The 26,891-nt window shown below is 38.0% G+C and overlaps 1 protein-coding gene across 1 annotated transcript in view; it reads left to right on the top strand.

Annotated features, from left to right (window-relative positions):
- Positions 1-26,891, top strand: part of LARGE1 (LARGE xylosyl- and glucuronyltransferase 1) — a 260,231-nt gene that overhangs the window by 104,239 nt on the left and 129,101 nt on the right. Inside the window, exon 4 of the mRNA XM_026052233.1 lies at positions 25,296-25,597. Coding sequence (XP_025908018.1) covers positions 25,296-25,597 — 302 coding nt within the window. The remainder of the gene's footprint in view (positions 1-25,295; positions 25,598-26,891) is intronic.

Raw genomic sequence — 26,891 nt, 5'->3', positions numbered from 1 at the left:
TGATCCCTAACCCAATCCTTCTCAACCCGTGGAAGGTCTTCCTCTAGCCCATTTACATCTCTTCCATTTGTGCCCTGCAGTTCATGGGGGGTCGTCTTAGCAGTAAAGACAGAGGCAAAGAAGGCATTTAATAACTCTGCCTTCTTGGCATCCTCCGTCACCAAGGCCCCTTCCCCATTCAGCAGTGCACTAACATTTTCCCTCGTCTTCCTCTTGCTATTGACATACTTATAGAAACCCTTCCTGTTGTCTAGACTCTCTAGACTCTCAAGCCAGACTAGACTCTCAATTTCTAGCTAGACTCTCAATTTCTAGACTCTCAAGCCAAAGACACAGGTAGCAGTCTCTTCAATACAGGTAGCAGGKTTTTTTTGTGTGTGTGTTTTACAAAAACTTCCTCTTGATTTTAAAATGCGTAAAGCTATGCATATTTTCCAATTGGTAGTGATCCTTTTTAGCTGTTTCAACAATTAATTACTTTTCTGTACTCAATTTTTGTACCTTATTTCTTCTCTGCATTTCTGAAACCTCAATTTTCAGCTACTGAGTCTTGTACCATTATCTTAGAGTTGGAATAGTCTTTTTAGAATGATTTTCAATTTTTATAATAGGTACTTTCATTTTTTTTCTAAAAGGTACTTGATATGGCYTATTTGTCTATTATTCATACCTTCCTTTATCTGAAGTGATTTTTGTCCTTCAACAGTTCCTTCTTGAGTGTTTTCTAGCCAGCCCCCAGGTCAGTCTTGCAGCTATTCTCATAATCMTCTTTTTCAAGTTTCTAGTTTAATTAGGATCACCAGAACAGAACAGGGTTTCATATTCCGTATATATGTATATTGTGTAAWTACGTATAGAGAAAAGCACTGAAGTGTCAAGATTTAAGATTGCCAGATTGTTTCTCTTGTGAATGCCCTTTTTTAGAGACTTATGTTTTGTTTAAAGACTGTGGCTGTTTAGGCTAAATTTTTTGGATTTTGTGTAGACCCTGTGCAGGAATCTGTCTCTAACTGTTTGAACAAAATAGCTTATTTTTCAGAAAAGAAATAGTTTATTTTGCAAATATTATACACTCTTTTATCATGATAACAGGAAGAATATTTATTCTTTCCCCATATTATTTTCTAAGCAAGTCCCCCACTGAGTTGAAGGCTCTAGTTCTTTACTTAGAAATGTATTTCTTTCATGGCAAGGAGGGGATAGGTACAAAGGAGCTGAATAAAATGCTAGTCAGCTGGTAACAGGGTGGGTGATAAAACAGTATGTTTCTCACATTAGCTATCTTGTTCAGATGCTATTTTCTCTGAGTGGATAATTTCAGAATGGCTTATTATTTCAAGAACTTTACACCTGSTATGAATAAGAGTCTTTGCAAGGGCAAATGACCTTGACATGTTGGAAGAAAAGACACACATCTGAAAAAATGCAACATATGAAAATGAGCTGTTGTGCAGAAGCAGCGGTAAATGAGCTGCCACTGTTTTTTTTCAGAACATACAAAGAGGATCTATTTCAGCAAGAGATTGGTATAAGTGTTTTGTTTATATACCATAAAAAAAAAATCTGGGATTGAATTTCAGTGCAAGAAAAGACTTTGGTGTATTGTTACGATTGTTAATTTAAATGCACCAAAGCCAGGAACGTCAGAGTTATAGCAGCTGTGGGAAACATAAGTTGGTAATGTTTTACATACACTTCAGGGCATAAATTTCTTAGCATAAACAGCAATGCAAATCAGTACATATGTAGCAGAGGAGAGAGTAATGGATGCTGTGGGAACCATGTATGACTTTGAATTCCTGGACTTTAAATTCAGAACCCTAAGCCTGCATTCACTCACAGCTCTTTTTCCATTGAATATGTAAGGTATAGAATGAATTATTAAAATATTAAAAATACTAATTACTAAAAATACTAAAAATATTAAAATATATTAAAAGTACAAGGCCCTGATTCTCTATAAATACAGGCTCAAGCATCTAAGTAACCACACTGCCTGCTATAACTTCTTCCTTTGGTTAATATGCACATAAGTTTTTCTTGGACTTAGTTAGCAGATATCTAGAAACAAYGTAAACTAAGAAGAGAAAGAGAGTAGTTTACGCAGTATGGAGGCCTGTAGGTTTTCAGAATGATCTAATTTTAAAGCTGGCAGTATCTTACTGACACTAAGGAGAACAGATTCACCTGATGTGAAGGATCATGAAATCCTGGTCTGTTTGCCAAAACTGGAGTACTGACTAGTTGGCCAGAACAGGGTCCGTGTGTCTTCAGCAGGGTGCCTTCCCTGGGTGACTATCTTTAATAGCTCTGATGGGCACTCTTAAGTAAGAAACTAGTAGATAGAGAGTGGGAGTCATTGGCCTGTGGCTGGGGAAGGAAGGGGCATTAGACCATACTGAGATGGCCATATAATCACCTGATGCCTGGGTGGAAGGAGGGAGTCTCCCATGGCATTGAAGACTGTCTCTATGGTCACTAGCAAGGTCCATTTATGCTACAAGGTGCCTACAAACGCTGCCTTTCATTTGGCTTTCAAAGATGCTGGCCTATCTCCTCATCCTTCCCCCACTGCTGCTTTTCAAAGCACCTTGTCTGTCCCAGACAGTTAGATTAAGGATTCCTGTTTGTCAGGGTGACTACAGTTTCCTGAACTGCCTGTCTGGAGTGGCAGAGAGAATACAGGATTCTCCCCAGATGGACACTTTTGCTTTCAGCTAATGGTCAATGCTAGCTGAGAATTCGGTTAACCTAGTTAATGCTGACTATTTATGGACTGTAGATATCTACTGCTGATGCCTTCTGTCTATTGATGATGACTTCTATACATGCAAGGTGGTTGTTTGTTCTGATATTAGACATTTTTTGGAAAAGCGATAGGTTCTGTGGTTTTCACTTCCTCCTTAGGTTCCATTTCTTCCTTTGCCGTTCAGAGACATACACTGCAAAATAGGTATCCATGTGGTTGATTTCATCCCCGTTAGGCATCAGGTCTCCATGTTGTGTTAATATCTAACTTTTTATTTGCCAATTTWCACATATGAAAACAGACTTCCATTTTTGCCAATCCATCAAATCAACCTGACCAGTAAGAAATTATTACTTATTTTTTATACTTGGGTATTGTCTGAAAACAAATTAGGGCTTCCTTATGTCTTTTATGACCTTTCTGCTGGTGCTTTTGTTGTGAAACTTCCAAGAACATGTCAGAGTAGCCATACACAGGCAGCTTAGTCTGACCTCTTTGCCTATTTTTAGTAAATGTGGTGATGTAAGAAGCAGCTGTGCCTGTTTTTTTGTTGTTTTCATATCCTTTTTTTGTTATTTAGCCAAGAGCAAAAGAGGCAGTATTTCAAAATCTGAAGTTTTACCATTGGCACCAGTAGGCTCAGATTTCTTTCAGAAAATTTTGAAGGATGATAACAGAGGGTTATTTCATCTTTTATTTTTAAACTTTCAGGATCTAATTTTCAGTCTCTCTCTCCCTCTAGGAGAGATAAGTGTACTTTGGCCCATTTAGAAGTTGAAATGCTTTGTAAGTCCATTTTGGCAGTTGTAAGAGACTTGAGATTATCAGCAAGTATTTTGAAACTCGTAATCGTGAGAGTTTCATGTCAGTGATTAGAACGTCTAGATGCTTTGCCATTGATTCCAGTTGTGACAGTTCATTGTAATCTAGTTGTTTTGAGTGAGTGATTGATAGTGGTTAACACATGGACTGGGTACATTTCTTCTTATTCTTCCTAGCCCCTTAAATTAAAACTTCATGGATTTGTTCCTGAAGAGGTTTGCAGGAATCTCCCCAGCCTACTTCAAAGGTACTGCTCAAAATCCTAGTTTAAGTCGTTGGCCATGCTTACACTACCTACCTAGGTACTTAAACTGTGGTATCGAGGTTCAAGAGACAGATGAACAGCTCAGATCATCTGCTTTCTGGGTAGCCCAACCCCAGTTTCCTGGACAGCCCCCAGAAAGAGTATTTAAGTGTCTAAAGTGCAAGTTTAGACACATGTGGTGTCTAAATTAGGCAGTCCAGAATAGCCTATGACAGTCTGGTCATCACCAGTAAGTATCAGAAGGAAGGATTTACCTAACAGGGGTCCTAGCATGGTCTTATTCCTCCTTCACAAGAGCCAAGAGGGAGGGGAACAACTAGGAGAAAGGTGCTCTGCGCTACTCAGTATAGCCAGAAATCTTTACGAGATCTCCAGCTATTCTTCCCTCCTGCTCTGATCTGTCTGGAGAGTCTTGGGCTGTAACATAGCCATGGGTGACCCGGGAGGAAGAAGAGCTGTGAAGGGAGCGAGATGTCTGTGTGAGAGCAGCTCTGACAGCTGTATGGCAGCGTGGGCTCTTTGGCAGCTGCCGGCAGCGCTGCTATTAGTCGCCAAGACAATTGGCAGCAGATGGCTGTGTCCAATTGTGCCATGAAATTCATTTTGACTAAAAGGATGTACTTGTAGCTGATTCATTATAAGAAAATGTGACTCCTTGTAGTCTGGTTGTGTAAGTAGTGGATTTCACTGTTACAGCTGAGGTTCTAAATATTATGTAAAGCCTCCATAGCACATCACCGTAAACATGTTAAAATGAGAAATGTTTGGGGCTTTTTTTTTTTTTGTTTTCAGTAATAGCAAAGAAGAATTTCTGTGTTTATTATATCTGCTTAGAGAACTTACTTAAGTGAATTTTAACAGGAAATTTGGGGTCAACCCATCCTTAAATAGTTTCTTCTCTGATCACCCAAATCTGTTACAGAAACTGGCCCCATCATCAAAGTGTTATTAYATTGTAATATATGAGTAAACGTATTTGTCACCCTTAACTTTTTAAATATAATTTCTTGTGACATAACAGCATGTGCTTAAAGTACTCCCTCTTCTAGCTTTTTTGTGTGCAGTAATCAAAAGTGCTGCATACAAGTTTGAACTGCTAGTCTTTGAGGAACCTCTTGAGAAAAAGGAATAAAATAGCAACAAGGAGGACAATTTGTAGCGTTGTGGTGCCAAACTTGGCGTTAGAATCAGACCTGTATGTAGTTCATTCTTTTGTGTCTGAAGTAAGTTTATTTAATATTAAGAAATACAACAATCAAGACAAGAACAATCTTTCTGCCTAACATGAATACAACTACCTGAAACCAGCAAGCTTTTCAGTATATATCATTTTTCTCTATAATATTCTCCTCTTTTTTTTAACCAATGTTTTACCATGATTGCTGCCTGATCTCATTATTAACTGAAGTAAAAAAATTCAGTTCTCGTACTTCCAAAGCTAAGCTTGAAACAGTAAATCTTAAAAGATTAGTTCTTTTCTCAAACAAAAGAAAAGAAGGAAAAAAAACGCACAATTTGAGGAACCTGATAATTTTTTTAAGTGCCTGACCTAAATGCTGTTGATACCAAAAGTAAAGATAATATGAAATGGTTAGAAATCTCTGAAACTGGTAAGATGGAGAAAGCTCATTTTGTGCATGTGTCTTTAAAATAAATACAGAAAGTTTTATTTGTGCATGGCAAAGAAATTTGTCTAACAAACATATTGCAAAAGCATAAATCTTTGTAACGTGTCCCATTATAGACTCTGTACTTCCTTTGTCAAACACAGAGACACAAAAGCATTTGCAACAAAAATTACAGCATATCAACTAACACTAACTAACAGTAGGTCAAAATAACATCTGAATATGCTTATTTTGAGTCATAAATTACAGTTATAAAAGGAAACCATCAAATGCATCCAGATTTTAATTCAACTTTTCGTGCTAGTTTCATGCAAATTTTTCATATTTACATCCTCTAAGCCATCCTCTGGGATCCTAAACAGTTTTAAATCCATTTTAGTATTTAAATATTAGCTTAAAGCCTAATTTTGACCATCCCATTTTGAGAGTCCTAGAGAAAATATATTGTGACTGGGAACAAGATTGTTAAAGGTTTCCTACATCACCTGAGTGATTCAGGAGATGGGAAATAGACCTACATAATTTGAAAAGGAAGAATCTCTCTCAAATGTATCTGATTAGGAAGTCAAGCACAATTTGCTTCTTCTCATAAGACATGAATGTCATTATGAAAATCTCACTCCAATTCCCAAATATTATGTATACATTAAATTACTGATAATTCAAAATGCTGTTTATACAGTGGCAAAATAAAGTGATAGAGGAATCTCACAACACTGCCCTGGCCAGAGAGATGTCCTGTTAAAGATCACTTCAGCATTATAGGACCACTTGCTGTTACACCAGCGAAGCCCTATTCGTATGGAGTCAGTGGAACCAGTAAAATAGCTTTGGATTAATGCAATAAACCCTCTGCCCAACAATGAAATGTATTGCTGGGAAACATGAGGGTTTTTTTCTGGTGTAATTGCGTGTACTCACAGTGCTTCCACAAGGATTACAGTTCAGTCAGGGATTAAATATTCTCATATTCCTTTTCATGGCTCAAAGAGTCTCCTGTGAAGCTTAGATGTACAGCCCAGAAACCCTGAAAGAGCCCCTGGACAAAGATTTGATTGTTAGTTACCAAGGAATTAGGGCTTTTAATACACTCATATAAAATCTGCACAGACTTTTTATCTGTCTTCGTTCCTGGTCTCTGCTGGGGAAAAAGGTACTACTAAGGCCTTCTATTTTACCTGGAACTGATGATGCTGCTGAAATGGGGAACATTTTCATTGTAATTAACAGATCATTTCTAAGAAGAAGTTGATGAGCTGCTGTTCTTTTTGTTGGTATTGCACATCCCACATGTGGTTGCTCGATGTATACAGTTTTGGGAGGCCACTTGAGATACCTGTCCCACATGTTGCTTAACTGGAAGATCTGAACCAGTAGCACAACCTGTTCAGTTCCGATTGTGGAAAGTCTGGACATGGGCAGCCTCAGAGTCACTGCGATGAATCTAGCAGCCTGAAACTAGGCTACATTTATCAAAACTTGTACTGAAGTCCCAACTGAGATATCTCTTATGTCAGCTGACCACAGCCAGTCATCAGTATGTAGGACAAGGCGGTATGCTCTTGTGTTTATTTATAGCAGGAAAGAGCTGAAATTTTAATATTGACAGCCTTATCGCTATCCCTACACTAAATGTACAGTGGGAGTCAACAAAGTCTTCAAAGCCAAATCGATGCAGTACTTTACATAAAAATTACTACTGACACAGGCAAACGGCTCGGTAGCAGCCATTGACATACAAAACATGTTCAGGTTTGTAGGGTTTCATCTCCGTTACACTTTCCTTGCATTTCTTGAGGCTTCTCTGAGTACAATGTGTTGGCTGGGGCCTGGCTGTCAGAAGGAATTAATGATTGGTCTTGAGAGAGATTTTTCAAAGGAATATTAAGCCCCATTTTCAAGAGCAAAGTTAGTCGGTTAAGGCCTTCTTTTTAAAGTCATTTAAGCAATTGTAGTAAGGGTAGGTGCCTGCAGGTGCGCCTACCTGCATTGTATACATCCTGTTTGCTTTGAAAGTCTGGTCCTCTCAAACCTAATCTTCACTTCTAAGGCTCCTCACAGCCTATTTATTTTAATGGAATGTGCTTCTAAAACAGCCAAGTGCCCTTGAAGATCTTATTTCAGTCAGAAATGGGGGTCAGAAAGGAAAAAAAATACAGAGAAAGGAATTTCATTGTCAACTATCAATATAGGTGAATCTTTAAATGATGTCTTTCTTTCTCACATAAATGAGAGCAATCATGGGTRCTTTTCTGTGTCATTATGCCTCACTTCTTCAGTCTACAATGGAAATGGAAATAAGAAGGAAGAAAAAACAAAAACTAAAAATTCTTCAATTACCAGAATTACCTTGAGAGCTAGAGGAAATGCAAAGTTTAAAATTGGGGTACAAAATCAGTTTTGGTAGAGCAGTTCTTCACAGAAGTCTGTGTTAATAATTCTGGACTGTTAGGTGACTGGTAGGTTTCAGTCAGATCTGAATTATAGTTAAAATGAATCCCTATTGCTTCTTTGGCCAAATTCAGTCATTTTGTTTTTCTTTAAAATAAAGTGCTTGTGGACATGTCAATGCTGGGGAAGAATTACTATTTTATAGGTATACAACATTCATTTTGTCMCCATTCATTGTTCCAGATTTATTTCTCATGCCTCTTGAGCAAGTCAAATATTACAAAAATGTGCATACAGCTAATTTTATAATTCTGGAAGATTTAATTGTCGCTTGTAATTGGGACAAGTGAAGTTGATGAGAATAATATATGGACTCTTTAGATTCCTCTAATATTTAGTAGTCTTCAGAGTGTGTGAATTCTTTTTCTTCACAAAATTAACCAAAAGTCTAGCAAGTATGTTTTTTTTCTTTGTAAAACTTAAATTGAGGTCAGCGTCTGCTATGCTTTTCTTAAACTCGATTAGATATTTTTGATATCTTTACCTTAACAGCTCCACTGCTAGGGTTGCATTATGCTTTCTTTCTGGTTCATGTGCTCCCCGTTCTAAATTGGCTATGTGCCTTTCCCATTCTTGCTATTTTCTTTCTCTTGAGGAATATATGAAATGTGACCTCAAGTTACTGAATTTCATGTTTCTCAGAGCAGAGCTTCACTGGTCTCTTCATACTCCATTGCCTTAATGGTTGAAACTATTTTTCCTCAGCACATACATGAGCCCATCATTGTACCCTACCCTAGGTTCAAAGTTCTCCTTGCATTGAAATTCAATCAGCAAGATATAATTGTCATGTTCTGAAATATCAGTAGCTTTAATTATATGGAGGGAGTGGTCTAAGAGGGATGAAGTTGCAGTCTGTTCCTTTAGGCTGCCCATGAGACGTGGTGGAAGTGTTCCTACTGCACTTGAGTGTGTCATTGCCTCCCCTGTCCTGACTAGTAAAGGTCATGAAAATATCATGGGCCATTGCTGGCCATTCAGTCAAAGCTGCAGCTGAACTGATAAGAGTTTCAGGTGGGATTTTTTTTTTCTCTAAAAGCCTTCAACCTACGTATATACTCTTGGGTCAATTCCATATGTGACCTCAGTGGCTCAATTCTCCAGAGATACCAAAGTCCCCATTAGCCCTTTTTTTCCTCTTTTTTTTTTTTTTTTCCCATGATCTATTTTAATTTGGATCACTTCAGAGGTCTTGCGATTCGAAGTTTGTCTSCTGTGCAGATTATCAATTACAGATGAGATTAATAGTCTTCAATACGAGTAATAGAAGGTGGGAAATTATATTACGTGGGCAAGAAGAACTCTRTCACCCTTGCCACCATCTTTTTGCTCTACATATCTGTCCAAAAGCATCCATGTGAGTTTTGTTGGCTTTTATTTGTTGCACCAACTCATCTCAGGACTTTGTCTTTAATCTCTCCTAATGATTTTTCAGTGATTTATCAAAAAACGCTTACATGCTTCCGAATACAGTTCRATGCCTACTGCTGTCAGCAATGATTGTTGGATCCAATTGGTATAAATTAGCTTAACCTCTTCTCATGGACTGTATTTTCTAGACTGCTAGTTCTTCTGGTTGCATTGYTGTAACCATATTCCAATTCTTCTCTTTTTTGAACTGCAGATAATTGAATGTTATCTTTTGAATGTGTCTGCTTTTGGTCCCAGTAAGGCCTCCTGAAGAGCACTCCAGAGCAGCTCTGCTTAGAGAAGGTGTGTGCCACGGTGGCTGAAAGGAAGTCACTGAAGATGGATTTTCCTGCCACCCCAGCAAAGCTGATTCACAAAGTTCCTGCTTCTTGCCAATACTTCTACTCTTCCTCCTAAGTACCTACTCATTCCCACTGTCGTTCCATCCATACTGAAGCTGAGGGTGTTTGTAGGGCTATGATGCAAACCAGATTAAAGTGGTCTGCATTAGAAACAGCCCATTCCTTACAGATGTGGGAAAAGAGGGTGGGAGTCCTTTAAGCGTGATACTACAGTGTGACAGGCCATCCACTTTGTGAACTGGCAGCACTGGTACAATTTGGTCTCAGTTGCTGGTACTCATGGCGTTTCGTAACTTTTCAGTGCTTGGTCTATAAATCCTTACCTATTCTTCCCACATAGTAATTTTCTGAACAGTACAATATCAGTATGTATTCCTAAAGCCCTTTTCCCCTCCCAACACTTCTATCCTCACTGGAGGGAACAAGAGATACACATGTTCTTAGGACTTAATTTGTTCTTTTTTGCCCAGGGAATTTGCCCGTACCAGGATTGCAAGCTACATCCCAGTGCTTCTTTTCTTACAGTGCTGCAGCACAGATTCTGAGCCTTCCAAGACATAAACATATTTTCCCTACAATCCTGATTCACTTATACATATCTAAGAATTTGGGAATATAAATCCCCGTAAGAGAAGAGAAATTGTGAACAGCTGGCAGAGCTCTGTTAAATTATCGTAATTAGTTTTACCTATAAATGCRCTGTTCTTGCCAATAGAAACTGTGTAAAACTGAGTCTCGGTGAATAAAAAGGATTTGTTTTCAGTAGGTTGTCTTACATCTCTCTCCTTCAAGTAGACTGTCATTAGTAGATTAAAAAATAATTTTAGCTGCTTCCCCATTGCATTTAAAACCTGTAGCACCATCTCTCTGTCACACCGAAAGGTCAGTGCCACTTATTTACAATTACACCACCAAAGAATAAGTGAATAGAAGAAAGAAATGTAGAATAAGCCAAGTGTTAACAGCACCTCTGTGACCTTCAGTCTACGGGTTTCACTGTAAAATATTTTTTTTTTAAGTATTTATTGTAATTATTTTTCTTTGCCATTTATAAATGCCATTCATTTATAAATGAATTTCTAAGTTATAGAATTGTCACCTCTGTTAGATGCTTTACATCTTGAATAGTTCTGTCACCTCATACTCTATACTTTCGCCCATTCCTAATTGAGTTTAGAATAATAACTTTGATAATTTAGACATCGTTTGGCATGGGAATATAGATTTCTGAAGAAGGCAACAGAATTACACTTGAAGTTCAGCTGTATTTTTATTCTCTGTTTTTAAGAGAAGTAATCAAAAAAAGGGTATGAGAATATTGCCATTTCCCAGCTTTCAAAAAAACATACATCTTATCAATGCCCACTTAGAGTTTACCTTTGAATTCTTCGTACATGTTTGTTCTTTAAGTAAAATAAATAACAACGTGGTTGTAGCTGTATGACCGAGGTTTAAAATCAAGCATATTTTCACATCTCTTGTGTGCAGTTAATAAAAGCCAGTTGGTTAGATTAGATATACCTGGGCTGCTCAGGGCTGAGCTGGGAAGGCAAGAATTGATGGAAATTCATTACATAAGCATTTTACACTGGCTAATCCATACAGCAGGATCAGCATCAGCCTATTATGAGGGATTACAGTCAGCACAGGCACACAGGATGAATATAGAATTTGAAGAAATTTCAGAATGAAGAAGGGAATTGGGGAATGGTACATTCTGAAATTAAGGCATTAAGGATCATCAGGACTTGATTAGGCACCAGATCCAAAATGCCTAAACAAGAGAAGCATGCAAAAACAATCAAAAAAAAAAGGCAAAAAGGGAGAGCTGTTAAATTAAATACGCTAACAAACTGATAACTCACATATTCAGAGTTTTTTACCTTTGGCAGAGTTAAACTTCTGCTTTCCATATGCCACAATATGATAGAATGAAATTGATCTCACTTCATTTTATCTGAACTTTTTTTTTTCCTGCAATCTGAACAAATTTTAAGTGTCCAGAATGAAGAATGAAGAATAAAGAAAAACAACTATCCAAACCTCAGAGACATCAGTGAAGGTGATGTGGTTTTCAGCGTAGTATTCTGCCTGCATAGACCTCTCAAGCATAATATTTAAAAAATAAATCAAAAAGCAGTAATTGGAATGATTGATATGTGTTTGTTTTGTATGTTTATTTATCTCTCCTAGAAATTTTGTTATGAAATTTTAAAAATACTGCTGAAGATTACCATGGAATGTTTAGTGCTCTTTAAGAAAGCATCAATGCTTATAAAGTGTTAAAAAATCATCATACCTATATTTACAAACTTTTTAAGAGTTTTGTCCCCTGATTTTTGCACCTTGACAGGTCATGTTTTCTTCAGCTTTTTTCCCCTGGAGATGAAAGTGACACCTTACTACAGAAAAAACAAACAAGCAAAGGAAGACAGGCAGCTAATCGTTTGYTCATTCTTACATGTTGTGGGTTTCTCTACATGTTCCACTTTAGAAAGAGATGATGTGATGGTCATATAATACTTTTGAATACATACACGGTAAAGTTATGGTCTCTCAAAAGAAGAAAGGCTACCTCTTAAAATAAAGGAAATTTCAAACATGCTAAGCAGATTTCTACTATAAGGAACAAAATATATATTATTATTCTAATTGAAACGTAGGCATCTTTTAAGGGGAGTACTTGAAACCAGAGTTGTTGTAACTCAATTCCTCTATTATTTCAATGATAATTAAAACCAGAAGAAGGCATACATTAGAAAGTAACTCTGGTAATAATAATTATGAAGTAGTTTTATTCCACTGTCTGTCTCAGTCTTTCCTAGGAGGATGGCTGTAATTTAGGAGGAGGAAGGCTGTGTTATCTCATGTAACATAAGGGCATATGTTTTGTCTCTCTTGTGTCACAGGGGAAATAAGGGGGAAGGAAACAAAAGTCCTCTTAGYATTTGCTCCTCAGCCTTACCATATGCCTGCTCTTAAAAGTTGGTTTCTCTCTCAAATTTGTGTGAGTTTATACAGAATGTATGATTAAAAATAACGATCAGGGTGCTGTGCTCTGCCGGAGTAAGATGAGAGTATATGAGAAAGGAAGGTAATTCTTTTTGGGATGGGGAGAGGTTTGTTCTTTAGCATGACCTTTAAAGAGCCTTTAAAGATGCAGCATTTTTTATAGAGCTGACCTATTACTTTTTTGCATGTTTGTTTGTTCTTTATACATTGAGTGAGTGGAGTGGTGGTGGTGAGGGGGACTGGGACTTTAATTGGCTTTGGTTTTTTGATGTGAAACATTTTTCATCAAGTTTCCATCTATTCTGTTTAGATTTAAAGGTGACAAAAGATACTGTGATTTGAAAGAATATATCCATTATTATACTGACAAAGGAAAACTAATGGATTTTTTAATGAAAGTCCATCAGCCGAGAGAAAGGGAAATTACCAGACTACAATCACAAGGCTGCAGTCAACCACTACACACATCCATGTTACTCATAAGCACAATGTAAGAATTTCTGTAAACACCTGCACCTTCTCCTCACTCTAACAAAAAAACTTGCCTCAGAGATCAGACAATTAGTTCACAGTATGCATCACTCTACAAAGCCTGTAGCTATTAGACATAATCACAGACTACCTTAACATAAGCATCATTAAAAATGACATGCTGTAGTATTGCATTTGTTCTTATTAATGAGGTCTCCCACAGTATATTCTGCTTTTGAGAGAAATGCCTGGAGAGAAGGAAAAGGAGAGATCTACTCCACAATGAATAACTAAATAACTAAATAAGAAAACTAGGAGTATTGATTTAAATACATGCAGATCCTGTGAATATTGAGCACTGCTGTCCTGATTCAATAAAGCAGCTTTATTTCAGAATAGCAAGTAAGCATGCYAGTGGAACTTACTGGCCTAAACAAGGATAGGCACCCTTATTTAGGATCCTAAACATTTATGAAGATGGTTTTGTATTTTGAAGCAGGAATATGAATTAGAAGATATGCTTCACATATTACAAAATAAAATTGTAGTAGGCAGAACATTTAAATTTGCCACCCAYTGGTGATATTTTTAACCGTAATAAACTTGTGTCTGCTCAGAAAAGCAAATGTGTCTGTGCTTGCTGCGCGGGAACCTCGGCTGGGTAGTGATGGGGCACTGGGGAGCTGGTCCACATTCTGACCTGCCACAGTACAGGATTGGATGCATTTGTGCTACAACATAAAAATGACTGACAACACCATGCTATAGACATGCCACATTTCCTAATCTTCATTGAAATCACAAAGGTTTGCCTTAGACTCACCTGAAATAGGATTTTTTYTTCCTGATACGCTGTCTCCAATCCTGTAACAAAACAAAAACAATCATGAGGAAGAGTAATTTCCTCGTGTTTTATGGGAAACCCCAATCATTAGGGAAACCCCTAATGTGATTAGGTAAATCACATTTACCTAATATACCTGATATAAAATCAGTTCTATACGTACTTATTCTGTCCTTGGAGAAGGAATATCTCTAATATACTAAATCAGTTTTATTTTTATGATTAAGGTGTTCATGCAAAAAAAAAAAAAAAAAAAAAAAAAAGATTCCATGTTATAGTTCTTTGGAGTAGATATCTGGCCATGCTGAAGTTAACTCTGAAACTGCTGTTGATTTTCTTGGGCTCAATATAATACCCTTGCCATCATAATTGGGAGTATTGTATAGGTTTTGTTTGTTTGTTTGTTTTAATTTCATCATTTCTTTCTCACATATTATGTGCTTTTCTTTTTTTTTAATTTTAAGAAGAAAAGTGTTATTTTAGCAAATACGATATGTTGGCCAGCTCTGGCTTTCTATTTGTAAAGTATAACCTAAAATACATGAAAGTCTATTTAAGATTCTGATGAATTTCGTGTGAAACTTAATGTTTTTAATGCACTTGCAGATTCTGTAGTGAGTACATCTAACTAATTTCCTTTAGTTCGTTTGTGAACTGCTGTTCTATTTCTTTTTAATATTCTGACTTTTTTAATATCTACAATTTCTATATGCTTTGCGGTTCATTTCTGATGTCATAGCCGTGACAGCCTTCTGTCTTCATCACTATTATGATGTGACAGATTTTTTTCTTTCTCCGCAAGTTATGTTAGCAATTCTGCTGTATGTAGTGCATGATGGTTTGTTATGACATTTTTCCTCATGAGGAGGACAGTAAAGGAACTCATGAGTTATTTCATGTCTTGTCATAAGTGAAGATAAATGTCATAACATGGATCAGCCTTCGTGTGTTCTGACTGTGCCATTATTTGCCTTTTCCCCTCACTGCTCTTCATGACTGAAGTAGCTTAATTGACAGGTGCAGCAAATAAGAAGTGCTGGGAATGTGTGGGGAAAAACGTAAGATTCTCCATACAGAAAGCTACTAATAACTTACAGACTGCTATGTCACCAGTGGAATAACACAGTTGCATATTAAAATAGAAATATAAACTTGAAATATTTCTGGCTGCATGTGTCATCCTCTCACACATTTAGAAAGTACAAAAATCATATTGCTTTGAAAATCTGTTTTTTTGCTATTTGCTTTTATATCCTTATCTTCCAAACTGTTGTTGGCCAGAGCAGTATCAGATTTGAAAGTTATTGCAGTTTTGATTCCTGCTAAGGAAAAAATGCATGGTGCTTCATTTATTCATATCGATTTGTATTTATTCGTATTTTTTAAAACCTTGAACAATCATTAAAACCTTGAACAATCATTAATGGTCAGGTAGGATTCAGAAAATCTCCTCTTCCAGCAGTCTTGATCAAAATACAAATGCGTGTTTCTCTGAACGTATTTCCATATCAAGGGAGATTAAAAAACAGAACAGACTTCCCAACAGATTTATGTGGCACCAGGTCACTTGAGCTACTACATAGAAATACTGCTACCAAGTGACTTGCACCTATATGCATAAATTCTGCTACAGCTATGTTTGAAACTGTCTTTTAAGAACCCAAATACTGAATTTCAGAGAAGCTGACCACCTGCACCTCCATTCTTCTTCCATTCTTCAGCCTACCTCCCACAAATTGCCTAAGCCAAATTTAGATGTTTTTTACTTGGCCATCCTGTGCTGTCTGATACAAAACATTTGATTATGCTAATAATAGGCCTATAGTAGACTCCTAAACCAATGTGATGCAGTAGCTCTGTGGGTGCAGGTAGTCATGTTATGGATTACCTAAAGGTTGTCCCAATTCTTTAGCATATTTCCCTATGCCTAAAGCAAATGTGTCTGTGATTTTTTATTGCATTCACCAGGACTGGAGATGCCTTGTGCTGATTTTGAGGTGTTGTCATGAGGTTGATTAGTCCTTTTCCAAAATTTCTACATTGGATGTTTGGATTATTGCATGCATTTATTGTTATGTATGAAAATGTTGTCATGTAGCTAAGAAAGCATGGAGAATGGCACACGTAAACCTAACATATGTTGTGTGCTTGTTTGGATTTTTTTCTCCAATTTACAAAATGGGCATGGCTGTGACTGAGACAAGAAACACGTTCAGGAAATGATGTTCTAATCCACAGAAGGTGAGATGAGAGAAAGCTAAATGGAGAACCACATAMTGCTATTTAGTATTCCATGGGAGAGGAAGCCACATCTGGAGGTCACTGGTAGAATGTAATGGACTGAATCTGTCTGCTAGAGTTCCTGAATGTCTTTTAAAGTGACCAGACTCTCTGGACACAGAGCAGCTGTTACACGTTTTTCAGGATGTAAGGAAGCTCAGGTGAATGTGTTCAGGAATATGCAAAATTCAGTCTTATAGTATGCTTCATGCCCCCTTCCACCTTTAAAATAATAATAATTAAAAAAAGAGAAAGGARAACAAAAGGGATCCTCCCAGATGAAACAATGAAAATTAACAAGTGTTCAAGATGTTGAATAAAAAATTGTTAGAATTTCTGGTCTCTTACTAACTTAGATGCTGCTGCTAAGCAAGCAAAGTCAAACAGCAGCTGTGGTCAATGTCAGCAGCTGTGACATTGAGCACTTTTGAGACTGGAGATTTTCTGCAAAATGGAATCTCGGCTTGGAATTTATAAGCAATGAGGGATTTGTGAGAAGGACAGCAGCATTCTTATTAGAGGTATTATACTTGAAATGAATGGTTGCATTTTTAACACTTATGCAAGGTTAACATTGTTTTTTGCTCCAGCTTGTAGATGTCAGTACATGTGAGTACATTCCCTCTGAATTGTCAGCCTGATGAGGCTGAGGAAGGATATGCAAAGCAGACTCTCTCGCCCAGGTTCCCCAAATCCAAGTGCTGTACAATCAGGAAACACATTATAGCGCCCATTGTTGCTTTGGCGGGGGGAGTGTGCTTTGCATATGCAAATACTACTCCGAAGTTTAACTTAATAATTATCAGCTGGAGTCTCTATTGATGAGCAGCTGAGGCAAATCATCAGCAAGAGGCTCTGAATTAACTACCACGAGGCTTTGATTGAGCATAGATGTCTCTCACTTGTGGATACTGCAGCAATGGTGGGAACTTTATAGGTATTTCTATAATTTTTAAAGGTTATGGATAATATTTCCCACATATATCATGGTCTTAACACTAGAAAATGTTGAATTTATTTTTTTTTTTTTTCCTTTTCTGCCTCTTCCACAGCTTTTTCTGAACAGGAGCCAAGGTAGAAGGTTTTACTCTTTTACACCCCAGTATTATGAATGATAGTCGCAGCACTATGTAGAGCTGGGCGGAGGRGGAAATGCATTTCACCTCACAGAGCTATAATGGATGCCTGCTGTTGACTATGTACTCTGCTAAATCAATGCCTCAGAAATTACATTAACATGAAGATTGCACTTGAGCACAGAGAATTCTCTGGGCTTAAGGTATCCAAATGGTTAATGGAAAAAGAGATGCCACAACTCCATAGGAAATCTTCAAATTAACAGATGCTATTGTCTTTCCTCCCACTCCTACTGTACATCAGGGAAATTCAGCTGGCTACAAATACTTACCCTGCAGATATCATTCATATGCTTTTTCCTTAGTGTGCTTTATTATTCAYGTCACACTCTTACAGTCCCTCTGCAGCTTCCCTTCTAATTATCCCCTACTTGCCCATTCCCATCAATGTGGCATTCACCCATATTTTGCCATTTAAGGCAGTTAGTAAGTCCATCTTACTACCGATTGGATTTCCCCTTTTTCARGAGATGCCACAATTTATTTTAAATCATCCTAAATGTAAACCAAGGTTTGTAAATGTAGGAGGTTTCRGCTTCAGGGCACAGACACCCACAGACCCAGTAGATATTTAAACAGAGCTGGATGCTCATGAATAAAGGGGGTGAGTGTTGCATGATCCTTTGAGTCAGCTAAGCGTTGGGAATGGTGACCTCGAGCTCGATGGTGACACTGGCTACGTGAAGGTGCTTGTGTCCCCAGCTGGTGCAGAAGGGGCCATTCCTTTGTGCTCCCAACTGGCCGCAGGTAACTGTGATGTGCTCAGGTGAGAGCAGAAGTCGCTGCTAAGTGATGGCTTGTCTTTGGCGCTGCCAAGGACAAGTGCTCCTGCCATAAACACTGCATGAACAGGCAGATACTCTCAGCCTAGATGGCTACTTTAACAACATAAGGATTATTGACCCTCTGCTGCTTTTATGAAAAGCTCTGCAATTTAGAGCCTAGTTGTAGGAGTTTTCCCTGATGTACCTGGTTGGGGTATAAAGACCTGAGACTTCAGCCTCCCATGTTGGCAGTCTTCACCACTATGAAAAGAAAAAGAATMTCTCTCTAGCTTTGAGGAGAAAGAGCTTTCCTTTTCTCCTTTTCCTTGTTCCTCTTCCCCAACTGCTACCAGAAACAGCTTGCCAAAAGATGAGCATCTTTGCAGGAATGAAGCTGGGGGAAAATAACAATTCATCAAAAGCACAGATGGCTTATTTAGAATCTAATAGGTATTAAAACACTATTTTCCCCTAGCCTTACTCCTGATTTTGATAACGTGTTATCTTTGCTAAGTTCCCCTCCAGATAACGTTATCTTTGTCAARCCAAGTCCTCGATAAAATCTTGTTTTCACTCAGTGCTTACTCTGATAAGACATTATTTTCTTACATCTCCACTCCCAGTGGGAAGCGGGGGAAACATTACTTTTAGTCCTTTTTTTGGAGAGAAAAATATACTTTGCCAAGAAAATGCAAAGCAGGAAGACAAAGACAGAAGAAAGGAGAAAAAATAAGTTATTATGCTCTAGACAAAGATATGAGTAAGGAATTTTAAGACTTAGTGGGGTCTTGCTTTAAATTTAGCATTTGGCTGGCACTCTTAATGTTTCATTTGAGGAAAAAAAAAGCTATTGAAAGAGTCGTATCCATTTTCAGGACAGATGAATGTTACATCATATAGTTAGAGTTTYTCCTTCCTGCATTATGTTGTTACTTGCTTTTCCCTGATCCACAGTCTTCTTCTTTACCATCGTTATTACTGATTAGATATATCAGAATTAAGTTTGACCACCACACAAGACCCTATTTTTCGCGGGGGGGGAAGACAGCCTCTGTGCGTCATTCCACTATTATAGTAATGAGCGTCATAGGCAAATGAGGAAACAACGGCTCTTTTCAGAGCAGGGTAGGAGTGGTCACAAAATACATCATGAGGGTTAAACAAGCCACCTGTGAGCACCATCCGTCCTGTGCMCTCAGTGATGGTTCATTGAACTCATGATGCTTTGGGAAAAACTGTTGATCACCTAACTCGTGATCCTGCCGTCAGCCACACAGGCATGACAGTGAAGACTGAACAAGTGAATATCCATTTCACTTATTTCTGAGTGCTTGACTTTGCAAACCTGGTGTATTGTTACTGCAGGCTTTTGCAATGTGATGCGTGTAATTCCCAAATCCACTAATTGTGAGTGGCTGTTTTGTTCAGCCACAAATGTGGAAGGGATGTAAATGAGCAATGGGGAGTAATGTGATGTTTTCAGTAAAGCTGAAACCTGTGGTAGAGCTGAGTGTTTCATGTGTGGGGCCTCAGGTCAGTAAAACATATTAGCATGTACCTAAGTGTCATTAGCTTCAATGAAAGTGGAGCACCTAAATGGTATGTCTAAGTAAATTGCTGGTTCAAAACCTGAATTCAATCCAAGGTGCAGAAATTAGCTGAGAGTTGATTTGTGTTTCCTGAGAAAACATTTTCTTTTTACCTGGCAACATGAAATTTAGTACGTATGCTCTTGGGATCAGATCTTGAGAAGAGAATGAGCTTCATGCTGCCTCTGAGCTGAGTGGACCTGCCTGGACAGTTGGGAGGACTTGGCTGTCACTTCCTGCACTGTCCATGTCTAGTGGGCAGAAGTCATCAGTGTCCTCACTGCAGCATCCCTCACTAGCACAGTTCTCTGCTACTGACACATGGCAACATTAGCTCAGAGCTGCCTCATGGGGCTCTGTCACACGAGAATGAAGAAGTTCTGTGAGCAGAGATCAGATTTCCAAAGTAAATTGCTTCGACTGTACTTTATTGTTAAGAGCAAGGTTATTGGGGCATAGTTTTCGATTTCCAACTGTGATCACGCTGAAATGATTTGTAAGAAGTTGTAGCAGAAGAAAATTCCTTGCTGAGTGTAGGAGTCTTGGGGTGCTGCAGGACCTACCTGTACATCTTAACGTGCCAAACTCCTTGCAAAAAGGACTTCATTCCTGGCAGCCCGTGTAACCAAGGTCTACCACAGAATCCAGCTGAGCAAAAGTACATAGAGTACTAATGTGGTAGCTGATCAAAGCTGGACTAAAGCTCAAAAAAAAAGAGGAATATGTTATACACATACACAGAACCTTTATGTCCTCTGACTGCAGTCCTGTTTTTCTTCTCCCTTCATGTCTAGGGAGTTCTGTTCAATATTCTTAATGAGAAAAAAAAAAMCAAAAAACGGCTGCAGAACAAACTTCAAATGATTCTGCCCGTGGCCTTAATGGGGGAAATTCATTGAGGGTGGTTGACAGCTATACTAGTTCTCTTTACAGAATGTCAGCTTTTGGTTAAAATTGTTACACTGCTGTCTCTCAAAGGCTGTGCTGATAATGTGAATTTCCGAATCTGAGCAAATGTGATATGGAATGGTGTTTTTTTTCATCTGCAGTCCAACAGACTGAAATATTATCGGTGAGCAGCATGACTTCCTCTTATCTCGAAGGCAGCCTAGAGTTCACCATCATCAGTTAATTCATTATAAAGGCATTACACGCTATTAGTCAGGGGACAAATAATAGCTAAGGCTATAGCTAAAGCTATATAGAAATCTTTAGATCTTGTACAGATGCCAAAAAAAAAAGCAGGCTTCACTTAAGATAGTAAATGAAATTAAGAAGTGTAACAAAAAATAAGGAAAAAAACATCCAAAGCTTGCCACATAAAGTTCCCTGCCTCAGTTAGCTGCTAACTTTTAATCATTTGAGTTCAAGCCAGAGTCGTCTAAGAAGCTCAAGATCCTTTTTCTGCTCTCTCTTCTCCCCTCAGTCATGGGGATTTTTTTCCTTTGCTCTTCCTCTTTCTTCCTCATGCAGACCTGMAGTTAATCTGTGTCTAAACCAGGCTTTCTCAGTGACTCTTCTCTCAGCAAGCCTCTGATGCCTCTGGGTCCTTTTCAGGACCTTCTCATCTCCAAGTTTGATAATTGCAGAACTAGGATGCTTAGTATTAAAGGTTATCCTTTAGATTTTGCCCATAAGAAAACTTTACTATTCCAGTCAGATAAATAGTGCTGGATTGCTTTCCCAAGGCTTTATATTCCAATGTCTTAAGGGACTCTGCTGGACTAGGAGACAGGAAGGTTTAATGAYGTCTCTTGCCTCATAAGACTGACAACTCTACGTACACAGGGGCATTCAGAAAGCCACAAAATCCATATCTTGCCTATCATAACGTTCTCAGAACTGTTGGCCCTGCTGTGATGATAAGTCTCTGCCTGAAGAAATTGCTCAGGTTTATATTTGGGTTTTGGTTTGTAGGCAATAAAAGTTTGCAGATCGTTTTTATTTCTTTCGTACGACYTTATTAGCAAAGAAAGTTGGAAGTAAAAGTCTTGACATAGGTTTAAAAAAAAACTAAAATTGAGACTACCAACACCCAAAAATAGAGCAATAACCCCAAATGAAGAATAAAAAATAATAGCTTTATTGTTATTTATTGCAGCATTCAAAAGTATATGACTTGCTTCAGAGCACAGCACTGTTCTTCATGCTCTTCCCTGGGAGATCTTTCAGCCCAAAGTCACACAGACCTCATTACCTGTTATATTATTTTATTTTGATTTAGATTAGATAACGATTGCCCAGACGTCAGCTCCGAGAACATTGACAGTCACTTAAAACTATAAAACTCAAGTGCAATGCTATCATTTTAATCTTCTATCAAGCGGCATGCAGTCAATCAAATACCAATATTCCCATATGCTACTCCACTTGCTTCTTCAAAGAGCAAGTGAAACCCGCAGTCCTCACTTTGCCTAAAAACTGAGGAGAAGCAAATGAGGATACCCTTCCTTACTAGGCAGTAGCTCCCAAGAAGCATTATGCCATATCTCTATGTTCTCTGAAGTTCAAGTCTCTTCATTTGTCAAATCTGCTAATAATTGAATATTTAATTCAAATAATACGTTGTCACCAGCCTTGCCAACCTCAAACATGCACAGATTATGAGGTGTTTCAAAAATAAAGTCAAAAAATATTTGACTTCCGAGTCTGAAGGTCAAACTGGGTTCACTGTTAGGTGTAATACCTCTATTTAAAATGGTTTCTGTAACTGTCATATTATCATTTGCATCACGGAGTTGGGGTCTTATAGAAGTATCAAGTACATCAAGATATATGAGAATAATCAACCAGTATTAGTGACAAAGCAGTACGTGTCCAGCTGTAGGAATTCTGATCATTTCATAAAATACCTTGGACTTAGCATTTTCCAACAAGAATGCAGGGCAGTGCACTGTGAGCACTTACGTGTTTCAGATCAAAGGGCTAGCTGGCTTTGTGATTCTACTTCTGTGATTCTACTACTGCCCTTTACATACCAGCACCAATGCATACCAGCGAGAAGGGACAGGGGGGTTAAAGAGCATTTGATGCTAAGGCTGCATAAACACTGAGCTGTTCCTTTTAGCTACTAGAAGCTTCAGTCTAAAGCAGTCAGGTGGCATTTTCTTCAGTTCTTGTCTCAAACTGTATTCTTTTTTATAAAGGCTCAATATAAACAGTTCAGCTGTCTTCATGAATAAAGGTACAACTAGTCAAAAGTACAAAGTTGCATCTTTTTTGTTACTTTTGAATTCCAGCAAATCAACAGATATGACCAACTGATTTCTGTTCATAGAATAACTTTAGAGATGTCTTTTTTTTTCCCCCCCAACAGTTTGGAATTTTGATGAATGTTGTTCTGAGATTACTTCATTTTCTTGTTATCTTTAAGAATTGATACTTTATCTACTTTATCAATTTATTTATTTATGGCAGTTATTTGAGAAGGTGGCAGAATCTCATACCAAGAGTAAGAGATAAGTAACATTTCTAGTAACATCTCTGTCATACTGGATATTCCCCAAGCAAGGAGCTAGGAGTGCTAGTGAGGTTTCTGCCTAGGTTTGCATTGTAATCCTAGATCTGATGATAACACAGGTTCATTGTTGTATAAGGAAGGCTGCTGCTTTTATCTGAGAACATCTACGCAGTGCAGTCGTGCTGTCTAATAAGATGACTTCAATATAAGCACATCCAAACAAATTTTAGTCCTGCCAGTTTTGGTATCAGCAGTTGAGAAACACTACAATAAATCTCTAAGTGCAGACTAGCTGCATGGCCAAGTATTCAAGATGTGTTGAGTTCACTTACACGGTCCATGCTAGTGTCCATGCGGTCACAATTTTAGTTTTTTTCATCTCAAGCTGGTTGCCTATAAAAAGAATATTCCAGTTGCTCAATTTCATTGTAGGCCTGATCGTAGCACGGATCTGTTCTACAACCATGATTTTCAGTCTTTTCAAAACTGTGATTTCATATTTAATAATTATTTATTTGAGGATACTGGTTCACAGCCAGACTTCAGAATCTGTCCTGAGACATTTTTCAAGCTCTGATTTTACCATTTGATGATGGTAAAAAGAATAAATTAGAGAAATGTAGGGGAGGAAAGTCTGCAAGCAAATATATTCAAAATGTGTGAATTATAAACAGATTGCCTATTTATATAGATAATGGTTTGTGTGTACACCTGTGTGAAGAGGCAACAATGAAAATCTGAAATGAGCTGGTTTTGTATCTTTTTTTTTTTGTAAACTCAAGGGACTGCACACCATTCATGTAAATAAGAAACAATAGAAGAAAACAAGCAAGGAACAGGTCTTTATAGCAGGGAAGTAATTTGAGTCAGAGGATGAGAAATGTACTTGCTAAGGAGAACTGCTAAACAATAACTGCGTGATTTCTGTGTTTCCTAAACCACTCAAGCTGGGGTTTGTTTGATAAAGCCAAAGCAACTCTGTGTGGAGAAACTATTAAAYAGCAAACCTTTTCAGTGCATGCAGGTGGAAACTTGGGTAGAAAACATTCACTTACCATCTTCCCTGTAGTGGAATCACTTGCTAATTCCAACACCGGAGAACTCTCATGGTCTGCTTTGCTGCATTTCCACTTCATTTTAATTAAACATTTTGAACAGTAGATTAATATGTGTTTTTGCCATCTTCCAAGCATTTGTATTGAATATACAGAGAGCCTTATTAGAATCATATGACAAATTTTGCTCTCAAAATGTGGTGGCAATAACGTATTTGGGATTGATGGTCGGACTTCCTGCAGTTAACATCTTTTTGGTTATAGACCTTTATATCAGGTTACTCAATCTTTTTTTATCCTTTATACTTAATTCATTTTTATAGTCCTTTGAACAAAGAAGACACCTTTTGAAACTATGAAAATGAAATGTTTTGTATTTCTAGAATACAACCTTTCATTTAAAGGTGCTAAACTGAACAGTTTAATTTTTTTTTCAAAGTTCCCATTCTGCATTTTTCAGCCAAAATACTTTGTAAATTTGACCCAGTTAGGTATTAAATGTTTTTATCCTTCTGAACCTTTGCTTTCTCAGCAAGTTTATAATACTGGGTTGCTGAATAAAGACCATCTGCTCTTCACATGGGAATCATCTCGGGCTACTGTTTGGCACGAAGTGGTAACCAAAACACTGTAGTTTGGCTGTGGAGAAAATGGGGAAGAGGAAGGTTACTATTTCTTGCCTGTGTTTCTAAAATACATTTAACTATATATCAATTGTCCTTGAATTAAATCATTCTCTTCTTGACTGTTGTCCCAGACCAGAGCTTGGCAAGCAGCTCAGAGCAGAACAAAAGAAACATAAATGTATCTGCTAGTGTGTTTTTGGAATTAATGAGACCTGAAGCTTGTGCAACTTGAGCATTTGACCAAACTTCAGTATATTCTTCACAAAATTTGGTTGCATTCAAACGCATCCCTGCAACACAAGGCTGATGCAGAAGAGAGACACCGCTTGAATTATATTCTAAGCAGCGTGTTTTTCTTTCCACTCTTGCAGATGGGAAGCCAGTGTCACTCTCCCCGCTTGAATCCCAGGCGCACAGTCCCCGGTACGCGGCGTCGAGCCAGCGGGAGCGCGAGAGCTTGGAAGTGCGGATGCGCGAGGTGGAGGAGGAGAACCGGGCGCTGCGCAAGCAGCTCAGCCTGGTGCAGAGCCGCGGCCCCTCGCACCACCACGGCAACCACTCCAAAACCTACTCCATGGAAGAGGGGACAGGGGACAGCGAGAGCCTGCGCGCTGGCATCGTGGCAGGGAACAGCTCCGAGTGCGGGCAGCAACCGGCGGTGGAGAAGTGTGAGGTAAAGAAAGAATAAAAAACAATCTGCCCGAAACAAAGCGTGACAGGTTTGGTCCTTTGAAAGCATTGCAGGTCCCTGTCTCCCACCCCGTTAAAAGCTTCTGCTGTGCCCATAGACTCTTAAGGACTGAAGGCCACTACTTTTTAGTATTTTTTAATTATTCTTCTTCCCTTTTTTTTTTTTTTTKTTTAGAAATACTTTATATTGTCTTGAATGTCTTTTTCAWTGATGAAAAGGTGTTTGTTTAAAAAAAAATCATTTTCATGTGGCTGAACCTGGTAAAAAACTCCAAGCCTTATTCTAAGGTGACTTCAGTGTAGCTGTGAGCTCATAGACCTGAGGCAAAGCAGCCTTATGGGTTTCTCAATGAAATGAAAATGACACAGTGCTTACAATAATCTTACTGTCTTGCTTGTGCACCTCTGCACATAAGCTGATGTTGCTGGATGTTGTCCAGCTATTTGGTAGTCAGGCATTTGAGTAATAACRGTTATTCCAAAAATGTATAGGCTTGAAACAGAAAGGGTTACTTAAAAGCCTTGTGTCCATCCTCTTTGCTGAAGATATGAAAAATAACTCCAGTTTATTTTTGCAAAGAGGTTAATACCATATTACCTTTTATCTTTCGTTGTGCCACTAGGAAGATAAAAGTTGAAAGGAAGGGAGTGTGAAAGAAGAAAAAGTTCTAATTATCTTTTCAGATATAGTCTATTTAATGAGAAATAAAAAATATTGCATAAAAATGAATTGTAGTTCTCCAGTTGTGGATATTTTTGTCTGATACCGTAGGAAAAAAGTGCCAATGTTACTTTAAGGTAGTAAAGGAAAGGGAGGAGTTTGTTTTTCACTTTCCCTCCCCCTGAAAAGGAGAGTCTGTTTTTTCTGCCTGTGAAGATTTATTTTATCATTACATTTAATAAGGTTCAGGCCATCAGTAAACAAATCTCACTTCCCTCTTATTATCATGCCAAGCAGTGATGAGCTGAATCTCAGTTCTGGAATGTTCAATATACCAACCAATTTGGGGCACAAAAATAGCAACTTAGAGGAGGAACAGTTTAAGTGGCCTTTCAGATTATAATGTCTTTTTTGTCTAAAAAAATGTGCTTGCTCAGTGAGGTTTAGCATTGTGCTAGAGGCAATGGTTATATAAACATGTAACCTCACTTCATTTGCTATTCCTCTGTCTTACTGCACACTGTTTTGATAATGAAATAGCTTTTTCTTCCTTTTTCTTAAGGAATTCACTCAGTAATTTAGTTATAGAAATGGAAGCTAAAATTAAATTTCCTTA

The sequence above is a fragment of the Nothoprocta perdicaria genome, unplaced genomic scaffold (assembly GCF_003342845.1).
Source record: "Nothoprocta perdicaria isolate Ctin4 unplaced genomic scaffold, notPer1 scaffold_86, whole genome shotgun sequence".
In the NCBI taxonomy this organism is placed as follows: Eukaryota; Metazoa; Chordata; class Aves; order Tinamiformes; family Tinamidae; genus Nothoprocta; species Nothoprocta perdicaria.
The sequence above is the reverse complement of the archived record's forward strand: the minus strand, read 5'-3'. Positions and strand labels throughout refer to the sequence as shown.